Source organism: Amblyomma mixtum, chromosome 2 (genome assembly GCF_055824585.1).
Source record: "Amblyomma mixtum isolate Tamu chromosome 2, ASM5582458v1, whole genome shotgun sequence".
Taxonomy (NCBI): Eukaryota; Metazoa; Arthropoda; class Arachnida; order Ixodida; family Ixodidae; genus Amblyomma; species Amblyomma mixtum.
In genome coordinates this window covers 247,921,360-247,932,776 of record NC_143013.1, presented here as the reverse complement: position 1 = coordinate 247,932,776, position 11,417 = coordinate 247,921,360, and the positions used below count along the sequence as shown (strand labels likewise).

The 11,417-nt window shown below is 48.3% G+C and overlaps 1 protein-coding gene across 1 annotated transcript; it reads right to left on the bottom strand.

Moving 5' to 3' along the window:
- Nucleotides 1-2,065: 2,065 nt before the first annotated feature.
- Nucleotides 2,066-5,212, bottom strand: LOC149363371 (uncharacterized). Its single transcript, XM_089568493.1, has 3 exons — nucleotides 5,122-5,212; nucleotides 3,570-3,648; nucleotides 2,066-2,978 (listed from the first exon to the last, which is right to left on the bottom strand). The coding sequence occupies exons 1-3, from the start codon at nucleotides 5,210-5,212 to the stop codon at nucleotides 2,066-2,068; spliced, it is 1,083 nt and encodes a 360-aa protein (XP_089424619.1).
- Nucleotides 5,213-11,417: the final 6,205 nt, after the last annotated feature.

Genomic DNA, 11,417 nt, shown 5'->3' with positions numbered 1-11,417 from the left:
TACCACAGGTTTCTTCTAGAGCAATGCGGAAAGCACTCCAGTCGGTGCAACGTATTTTGGCATTTGGAAGACGGTGAAACCACCGTAGCTGCACATACGTTGGTATGTGGTCACTTCCATAAGTTTCAATATCAGCACACCACGTTGCGAACGATGAGAGGCGCCTGGATACAAATGCAAGGTCCAGGCAGCTGCTGTAGGTAGTCCCTCGTAGAAATGTCGGCGCGCCATCATTGAGAAAAACAAGACCTGCATTGTCCATGAACGTGGCGATATCCCGTCCTCGAACGTTCGTAATGGCGCTTCCCCAGCCGTGGTGATGCGCATTGAAATCTCCTACTATTATATGGGGCTCTGAAACGCTGTCGAGTAGCGATTGTAGTCGTAGGGCATCAAATCGACCCCTTGGTGGTATGTAGCCACCTATAATAGAGATTGTGCGCCCATTCAGAGTCACAGTGATTGCAACATACTCGTTGCTACTGCCCCCAGGAATTTGATGCCGAATGTAAGTGAGGTCACGACGGACGCATAGTAGTACCTTGCTCAAATGCCCAGCCGCTTCAGAGAGGAAACTTTCATAACCAGACAGTCGAAAAGGAGATGTGATATTAGGCTCACATATTACAAGCACTGGAAATCGGTACTTGAAAATCCTCTGCCTGAAATCAGCTAGGCGGCCTCGCAGACCTCGAGCATTCCATTGTAATACTGCCGATCGAGAGATTCTCTCCAGTAGTGAGGGTGCTGACGACGGTAGAGCCATAATTTTTTACTGCTATTAAAGGGTGGCAAGCACCGGTTCAATAGCGTCTAAAATTTGGACAGCAGCCTTAGCAATTGGCGTGTCCACTCCAGCGATTATCAGCCGTAAGGTGCCTATCAGCTGTTTCAGCATCGCCCTGATTTGATCATCTGTTGTAGACACATCCGGCGGACACACAGGCGGACGTGTCACAGAGCTTACAGTACGCGATGGTAGAGGTGGCCACTCTGCGGAGTCCTCCTGGGTGGTTGACAGTCTTGGCTCTTGCGGAGCTGGAGGCGGTGGCTTCTGCGCGGCAGAGTGGTCTCGGTCCTCCTGATATTGCACTGATATCGCACAGTACATGTGCATTTTTGCAATTTCATCTACATTGAAATGCGGCTCCTGCTACCGAGACTAGATTCCACGAACGTGAAACCCCGAACGTGGAACCCGTAGAAAAACACAAATCCACTTAACCACAATGTCGGCTTACGACTCAGTGCGGGAATTTAAATGTTAGCAGCATCGATTTCGCAATTCCAGTGCCCATTCTTGTCATCATCTACGTGAAACTTGAAGGGAACCCGGGGAGCGCCTGGAGCACTGCCAGCGCTGACTAAACAGCAATGAACAAGCTACATTTGGCGAAAAATGAGCGGTACAAGCAGCCCAGTGGTTGTGATATGGCTTTCAAAAATACACTTGCGAAATTCCTGACTGGTTCACCAGTATCAATATCAGACAATGCACTTGCCCCACCGAACCAGCATTGAGAATTTAAGCAGCGGGCGCGGTGTTGACTGGTCTCCAAGCAGTTTAATATATCAGTTGAAAACCAAATGTTGGAATGTTAAGGTTCAATACAAGTAGAAAAAAAAATTGAGACATGGAAAGTACTGTTGTGCGAACCGCTTTTATTTCTCCTTCTACGTCAACCACTAGGTCCACGCATGAACGAGATTGGCAGCCATGAGTAGTGTTCTGGTTTTTCCAGTGACTTGCAGGTAGGAAATCTCTGAAAAAGAAGGCAAATAAACGAGCTCTATCAGGCAACACAAAGCCGGAAGCAGTTGCGGAACACAACTCAGAGCTACACTTAATCAACAACCTTAGGTGCAAGTCTAGTCAGTGTCACCTGTTATCTATTATATGTATATGCAAAAAACCTCGTCAAACGAAGTTCTTTGCTGAGAGCTCAGTAGTCAAGTCGGCTCCCCTTGTTCTCCTAAACTTGCTACATTCATTCTGAGCATGGTCAAACCTATGAGCAGCGTCTCTAAAAGAATGCCGAGTTAGAGGCACCTGGTATGCTAGTTTTCAATACGCAGGGTAGTAAGTAGGATTATACTTACACTTCTTCTTGCGGAGGAGAGCGCCGTAGTGGAATGGAGAGCCGAGGCCATAGCCGTAGTTCAGGCCGTAGCCGAGGAGTCCGTGGCCGAAACCGTAGTGGCCGGCACCGTAGCCGAGGGTGCCAACACCATAGCCGTAGACTGGGGCGGCGTGGTAGGCAGCGACAGCTGGGGCAGCGTGGGCAACGGTGGTGGTGGCAACAGCTGGGGCGGCGTGGACGGCAGCAAAAGCTGGGGCAGCGGCGTAGGTGGCGACTGGAGCAGCGTGGGCAACGGTGGCAACAGCTGGGGCAGCAGCGTAGGCAGCGACTGGAGCAGCGTGAGCGACAGTGGCGACGGCTGGGGCAGCGTAGGTGGTGGCGACCTTGGTCACGGCTGGAGCAGCGGCAACAACTGGGGCGGCGTGGTAGGCAGCAACGCGAGTCACAGCTGGGGCGACGGCGTAGCTAGCGACGGCTGGGGCAGCGTAGGTGGTGGCAACCTTGGTCACGGCTGGAGCAGCAGCGTAAGTAGCGACAGCTGGGGCAGCGTGGTAGGCGGCAACGCGAGTCACAGCTGGGGCGACGGCGTAGCTAGCGACGGCTGGGGCAGCGTGGGCGACGGTGGTGACAGCTGGGGCAGCGTGGGCGACAGTGGCGACAGCTGGAGCGTGGGCAACGGTGGCCACAGATGGAGCATAGCCAGCGTAGCCGAGACCGTAGCCATAACCTCCATAACCAAGGCCGTAGCCGAAGCCACCGTAGCCAAGGCCGTAACCAAGGCCACCGTAGCCAAGGCCGTAGCCGAGGCCGTAGCCGGTGTAGCCAGCGAGGGCGCTGGTGGCAAGGGCCAGGAGGACGCAAGCACGGATCTGAAAAAGGAAAATTTTTTGGCGTTTACTTAGGGTTACGTTACTCAAAAGCACTGCGGCGCTGTACAGTCGTTTGGGCTTACTGATTTTTAATTTTTATGAATTATAGCATTGCGTGCAAGATGTTCAGAAGGTATGCCGAGTACCTCAGCATTGACTAGGCGTCGCTTCTTGTATTGACGTCGTCGTGGTAATGTTATTTACATATACATCTGGTGGGATTACAGTTCAGCTAGTTGTTACAGGCAACGCAGGAGAAACTTAGTAATCGAGAGCTCTGAATTAATATAAGATATTACAAGCATTTCTTGGGGGCCACGTGGACGTATTTTAGACACCAATGGCGGCTGGGGAGGTTCGTTTTGTTCAAGGCTCTCGAGTCTGTGGCTGGGTCGGGGATCTCAATGCATTTCCCACTGTTATTCGCATGCAGTACAAAGCTGGAGTAGCTTACCATGCTGACTTCGAGCTGCTGCTGAGCTGACTGCTGGCTGAGCAGAGCTTGCTGGTCATTTTATACGAAAACGCCCCTCTCAGTTATGGCGTGCCTGACCGGCTCCAGGAAAGTTTAAGTAAAGCGAAAAATGCCACGAATTTCTGTGATTTTATTATTCCGCACGTGCCTGAACGCAGCCTCGGCGGCTGCATGTTCAGAGGCCGTACGCGGTCCGAAGTGTAATGATGTGCCGCGCCCTGACCTTGAAGAGGACGCAAGTGAGCGCAAAAGGAGCGTCTCAATGCTTACACCATCCGCATACGCACATGAGCTTCTCGACGAAGCGTTCATCGGTATGGGTTTCGGTGACGTTATTTATTCTGATTTACCTGTTTTACTTCTTTGCACAATGACTGACGAGGTTTTTGGTTTTTGCCTATGATGGCTTAGCAGAATTTTGCCTTTCTTTTTTTTCCGGTCCTTTAGCCTAGTCGAAAGTAGAGTTCAGAAATTGTGTGGACTTTGGTTGATAGAAATCCTATAGGGAAATGTGAACTGTTACAAAAGAAACTTTGTTCACTTATCATTTCTATATATATTCGGTGCCAATGTGAGTGTATGTCTTCATGCGAGAGATTTAAATTTGATAAAACATAGAAATCACAATTTCTTGTTCACGGGAGGATTCACTTCGTTTGTTTTTTCTACAGAGTTTTTCATGAGGTGGTGTTCACAAAAGTTCAAAACAACAATATCCAGGGAATGCCCCGCCGCGGTGGCTCGGTCGTTATGGCGCTCGGCTGCTGACCCGAAAGGCGGGGGTTCGATCCCGGCCGCGGCGGCTGAATTTCGATGAAGGCGAAATTCTAGAGGCCCGTGTACTGTGCGATGTCTGTGCACGTTAAAGAACCCCAGGTGGTCGCAATTTCCGGAGCCCTTCACTACGGCGTCCCTCATAGCTTGAGTTGCTTTGGGACGTTAAACCCCAATAGACCAAACCAAAGCAATAACCAGGGAATAATTGTTGGCATTAGCAATTGCAATGCCAGCTGACCCAGTAAAGAGCTCAGTGCTCGTTGGCTGCTGTTAAATGGGCATTGTGCTGATGCAAAAAAAATTGATTCACTCAATGACTGGCGTTATCCATGATACTGTAAACTGTAATCTTTGGCAGCGCTCCCCGGAGACGATTAATTTTACTGTGTTGTCCTGATTGAGCTTGATAGCTGCGAAAATCCTCTCTTGGTTCCAGTACATCGCGAACACCACCTTTATGAGTGTCACTGCTAGCTTGCACTGATTGGAGGTAGCTTTTCTTTCTCTTCCTAATGGATCCCGCTTGGTTTTTTGATCGATCTTGCCAAACCTAACTTTATCACCGCTAGAAACTGTACTCAACCCTGCCAATTTTTCTTGCTGAAAAAAATTTCAGTATATCTCGTCCTCGAAAGTAGATTTAACCATGAAATCGATTACATAAATGTCGTAGCGCTTTTCAGCACGGCTCATAGATGTTAAAAGTCGCCATAGTCTGGGAGCCTCTGTCATCGTGCACTTTTTTTTTCGTAGTCTCTCATAGCGAGCAACTATACTTTCGACTACCTTCTCCACTTATCGTGTGTGTTGACCCGCGCTACTAGCGCGAGCTTCTGAATATGGGGTCATGGCCTAGGCCATCACTCTCGCGGTCGGCGTATCGTGGTCGACAGCACGACAGCGGCCACATTAACATTACCTTCGACGACGTGGCAGTCGACGGAGTGGTGGTGGTAGAGTCCGGCCGTGGCGAAGGTCTCAGCGTTCTTCACGGCATGCAGCGGCGCCATTTTTTCTTATTCGACACATTATCATCGGCGCCAGCGCGCCAAGTCACGGCCGGGTCACATACGAGACCACGCACTACGGGAACGGCCCAGTTGCTTCAAAGGAACACTAAAGGGGGGACATCGAATCATGCCAGACCTGTTGTTTGACGGCATAGTATAACAAATATGTCATTTGTGGAGAAAACATATCTATTATGCGCCAGAAAACTCCGCAAAAGCTAATAAACGTGGCGCCGCCACGCGCTCGTCAGTCCAACTGTGGTTTTTACGTGTCAACTGCGCTTTCCCGGGGGAATATATTTCGCCGTAATTGGGTGCTGAAATATTTAGGAAGCAGCGCGCCAAGTGTAGGCGCGGATTCGAGGTCTCGCGGTTAAATGACCGGAAAGCATACTCTCAACGATATTCACGCACTGCTTTAATTGCTAGGAGGCGGGTGAGGCGGTTTATTTCTTACTACATCCATAAAATCTACTTTTCGCAGGCGGCCGTCGTTCTGCAAGTGCCTAGTGTCTGGTTTTCTTTCTTTAATCTTTAGTGCGCGGGACCCCGCCGAGGTGGCTCAGTGGTTACGGCACTCGGCTGCTGGCACGAAAGACGCGGGCTCGATTCCGCCCGCGGCGGCTGAATTTTGATAGAGGTGAAATTCTAGACGCCCGTGTACTGTGCGATGTCAGTGCAGGTGGTCGAAATTTCCGGAGCCCTTCACTACGGCGTCCTTCATAGCCTCTGTCGCTTTATGACGTTAAACCCCCATAAACCAAACCATCTTTAGTGCGCATACATGCATCTGCGTGCGCGTTGTCAACATGTGAAATGTGATGCGAGCGCGTAGTATTTAATATTACGTAATATTGCGTAGTATGCGTTGTACTGAATATGTTCTAATAAGGGAGTAATTACTCATTGGCATCCACCCGAGCGCAGCCATACGGCTACAAAGGAAAGCTATACAGCTTTCTCAGAAACTTCGTAGTTAAAGAAAAATTCGTCCTGGTCCGGGGTTCGAACCCAGGACCACCGCTACACCGGAGCAGTCGCTCTACCAATTGAGCTAACCAGGACGGCAAGCTTATGGTAGGACGAGAGCGAATTAATCAATAACTCGAAGTGGGAACTGTGTTGGTCAAATGTTTAGGGGAATCCCCCAAGGTGGAGTAGATTTGTAATAAGGGAGTAATTACTCATTGGCATCCACCCGAGCGCAGCCATACGGCTACAAAGGAAAGCTATACAGCTTTCTCAGAAACTTCGTAGTTAAAGAAAAATTCGTCCTGGTCCGGGGTTCGAACCCAGGACCACCGCTACACCGGAGTAGTCGCTCTACCAATTGAGCTAACCAGGACGGCAAGCTTATGGTAGGACGAGAGCGAATTAATCAATAACTCGAAGTGGGAACTGTGTTGGTCAAATGTTTAGGGGAATCCCCCAAGGTGGAGTAGATTTGTAATAAGGGAGTAATTACTCATTGGCATACACCCGAGCGAAGAGCGATGGTAGATATGCTTTGCGATATCGTGAAAAAAATTATATAGCTGGCGGTTTAGCGCGCCTAACCATGAAGCAACGCCCGAAAACACAGTTTTTTGCAGGTTTACACCATGGCCACGTACCTGAAAGCGCCATTGAGGTGTCCACTGACCCAAGGTGCCAGTTAGGCGCTTCTTCAACTTTTTATCATCAATACCAATACATTGTAGCGCAGCAAAAGACGAGGACACAAGAGGCGAGAGACGAACACCACGAGTGCTAACTTCCAACAAATTTTATTCTCCTGAAGCATCACATTTAGCCCCGCCGCGGTGGCTCAGTGGTTACGGCGCTTGGCTGCTGACCCGAAGTACGCAGGTTCGATCCCGGCCGCGGCGGCCGAATTTCGATGAAAGCGTAATTCTAGAGGCCCGTGTGCTGTGCGATGTCAGTGACGTTAAAGAACCCCAGGTGGTCGAAATTTCCGGAGTGCTTCACTACGGCGTCCCTCATAGCCTTAGTTGCTACAGGACATTAAACCCCAATAAACCAATAAGCATCACATTTACACGCCAGAAAACAGGAGTCACATGTGCCAACAGTATCAATTCCTAAGAAAAGCGAGTTCTTTACCTGAGAGGAGAATGGAAGGTGTGCTTACACACGGGACCTATTTATCTTTTCATCTTCAAAGATTTCGCGCGTTATCCTTTCTTTGCTTTTTCCTATTACCACGCTTTTATCAAAAAAAGGCTTACAAGTTTTTGTCTTGCATGTGAGAATGTGATCAACCAGCGATCCGCCTTGCCCTTTTCTGCTGTTGCGATCGTGTTCCATTAGGGGCTCGTTCACACATCTCCCCGTCTGGCCGATATAGTGTTTCCCGCATGACAAGGAAATTTTATACACAACACCTTCATCGCACGTGACATAGGGCTTCTGGTGCCTAGTTGCGCATCCGCGCGCTTTGTTGGTGTTAGTTTCTGCCAGTTTGCACAACGGTGCAATTTTTTTCGGCGCCGAGAACACGACGGTCGCATTCGCTTGTTGACCATTTCTTCTCAAATTGTGGGAAATCCTGTGTAGATATGGTAACAAAACAAGGTTTTTCCGTTCCCGAGGAACCGGATTCGGATGACATTAATTTTTTGGTTTCAGTTTCTTAACAAATTTTTCGGCAACAGAAACTTGAACATGAGCGGGGGACCCGGCATTAGTGAGCCTCTTGGACTGCTCTTGGAAACTGTCGCTCATCATGTGCGGACAAGATTTCTGGAGAGCATTGGAGAGGTATTCTGGAGAGATATTGTGAATTTATGTTTTCAAAATCATCTCAAAAGATCTAGTTTCAAAAGATTCAATCTCTTTTCAAAAGATTTAGTTGGCGAGGATGATGATGTGCAATGCACAGCGTGAGGGTGTGCTCCGGTTTAACTCTAGGCGCGTGCGGTTACGGCAGTTGCCTAGTGCTTTCGCGCCCTGGCCTGAGAAGCTGATCTGCTCTCGATGCAGTGGTTTCAAACCCCAGTCTGAGAGATATATTTGATGTACTTTTATGTATTCATTTTTCATTACCACAAACGCACAAACGATGGAAGATCTTGCCCGGGGTGTACCCACCGGAATAGTGCTTTTGCACTATTCCGAAGTAGCACGTGCATGTACCAGACAGCACGCCTTAGCTCTCCTCAAGGCTACTGATCCAGAAATACAGTGTGGTGACATTTTGCCCGAGATTAATCTACGTTTTGCGAAACGTTGCGTTTGGCCTGAACATTGGGTGAATTTGCGTTTATTTAACTCACTGCACCTTACACCTTGAGACATTGTGAAACTGTTGGCAGCATCAGCTGAAAAGTACATTAAACGGTGATTAATTTAGCACATAGCATAACCAAGTGCGAGGATGAAAAAAAAGCGCAAGTTGCAACGTTTGGAGGCGTCTCCCTTTGTTATCTCTTACGGATGTTGTGCTTTCTTAAGCCAATGAAATTTAACTCTTGTACGGTGCCTTTTATTTTCTTTCTTCCATATGCTTCGCTGCACATCAAATTGATGCGATATTTTAGCAATGTGGTTCTGAGTGCCGCAATGATATCAAGGTATCACATGAGAAAGTGCCCTGTGCATAAGATGCGAAAACGTGCTTGCCAGGTAATAAAGGGAGAGGTTATCTGTGACTGCAGCAGCTGGCATAATCATTTCAGTAAGACGTGTTTGCTGCGATGCACGCCCGCTGCATAAATCTTTGCAATCGACCTCTATAAACTTCCTTCTGTCGGCACGCGACAGTGATAGGAACCCAGTTGGAGCCAGTCGGCAGGCCTCCCGCTCTACAGGAAAAGGTGTTATTGCATTCAGAAAAATAAAACCAGCCAAGAGAAGACGTGGAGGAGAAACTGGAGAGAAGAGATGTGACAGGCTGGACTTCCAACTGAGTCGCTTTGGGACGTTAAACCCCATAAAACCAAACCAAACCAAACCAACTGTTTATCTAATATATCGAGGCTCAAATATATGCACAGCGCTCAGTCTCAAAACAATCGGTCAATCCCCATCATACTCAACCATCCGTCGTGAAACAAATATAAAAAAAATTTCAATAGGCTTCATTCACTTGTATCTTCCAGGCATATCTGACAGTTACCATATCCTAATCACAGTGATGAAAATCTTGGCAATCGCCAAGGTGATTGGCAGGATTTTGTGTAGTCTGATTAAGCAGCAGTAGCTGTAGAAAAGCGTAGAACAACGCCTGAGAAAAACGTTCAGCGAGCTCACGCATCTAGGACAAAATCGTGCTTTCGTTGCTGATCTTTTTAACTTACAATCCACAAGAAGCTATTCGTAAATGTGGTATTGCGAACGTCCGCAGTATAGTCAATCACAAGGGTCTCGTCTGTGGTCATACTTCCTTTGTGTTCTTTTTTTATGAAGATGGGCCCCAAGGCATACAGATAAAGACAAAAGAGAATGCACGAGAAAGAACCAGGAGTGACGACCACGTCCGCTCAGAGAATATTGACGACTGCCAGTGCAGGGAGCACTCATACCGCTGGCACAACTCAATAAGGTAATGTTTTCGCACAGATTCCGTCGCTGGGCACGTCCACAACTGTGTCACCTCGCACAGGTCAGATGGAGCGTCACAGTGACAGGGCTTGCCTGTCCAAGGCCACCGATGACGTGCAGAACGTCTCAGGGCCACCCCTGCCCGAATTCGTCGCACAGATACCTCCTGCTCTAGAGTAAAGGCCGTTTCACATGATGCGACGCGGACGAAAAACTTCGGTCCAGTCGCAGTGTTGCAGCGGCGCCAGTCGCGACAGCCCTGTCACATACTTGCGACGCCTGCGATTTTTTTTTGATGCAGCACGAGCGGCACCGGCCTAATTTACCAATAATAAACGTAGAACACGCTTAAGTTTAATTTTTTAATTGAATTAATGTTTTTTTATTACAATATCAAGTACTTTATGCAAAGAAGATATTCTTAAGTTTTTGCTTTTGTACGTAACTACGATGAGCAGCTCGTTAAATCATAGAGTTTCTAACTATTACCTAGAGAGAAAGCTGACAACCTGTCAATGGGAGTTTGTATGGAGGCCCCTCGTGACCACTTCAGCCACCATGGGCGCTGAAAGCATCATGAGGCGGTGAGCTACCGACTGCAGAACTACAACTTTTGGCCAAAAAATAATAGAAAAATAAAGCTGTTAGATAACTACAAATGCCCTAACATTCAATATCCTGCCTGTAGATTGCAACAAAGGAGCAGAAAAGCATGTAAATGCAAAGTTTGCCCAAATATGAGATGGCTAGCTTTCCTATTGGACAAGTAATGAACACTACAAAAGCTATTATTTCGTAATTAACAGGCGCATTTTTAAAAGTAAATATGTTTTAAAAAAATTTTGTTGCTTAGATATTTTAAGAGGTTTTTTAATGGCATTTAAAAAAAGTGAAACCTTTTATTGGCGTGGTGTGTCTATGCGTTTTTACTACTATGGTTTTTGCACACTGCGTTCGCGCGAAAGTCGTCTGCGCACACACGAACAACGTTTTCGGAATGAAACATCTTAGTAGTGCCACATTGTGTTCCCGAAAAACTACGACTGTCCCGCAACAAGTAGCTCACCTCCACACTATGCTTTGAGTGTCCATGGTGGCTGAAGTGCAGCGCCGCCAGCTTTCCCTCTATGCGTTAAATAATGCACATCGCATGTTGAGAAATCAACAGACCCGGCAGCGCATGGAGGCAGGAAAGCGGCAGCGCTTCGAAACAAAGTGAAAATACCTCTGGCGCAGTTTCGACGGCTTCCGCTACGTCGTTTCCTGTGATGTCACACCTCTGAATTCTATTGGCTGACGGCCGCTTCGTTCGCACGATCGCTGCGGTCGCTGCGACTGTGCGGCGTGCGACCAACTGGTTAGAAGCCCGCCGCAGCCGCTCTGCGACGGGAGCGGCGTGCCCTTCTGTCGCTTGAGGGGATGTTTGTAGCGCGACAAAAAACAGACACGGGACAGAAGACGAACTGGACCAGCGCTTGTCCCGTTCGTCTTCTGTCCCTTGTCTGTTTTTTGTCGCGCTACAAACATCCCCTCAAGCAAAATGAACCAACTCGCCCAGCAAAAAGTTTTATTGAACTTCCCTTCTGTCGCAGTGCGGCTGAAATCGCAGTGCGCTGTGGCAAGAATCGCATCATTTGAAACGGGAATAAGGCTGCGGCGTTGA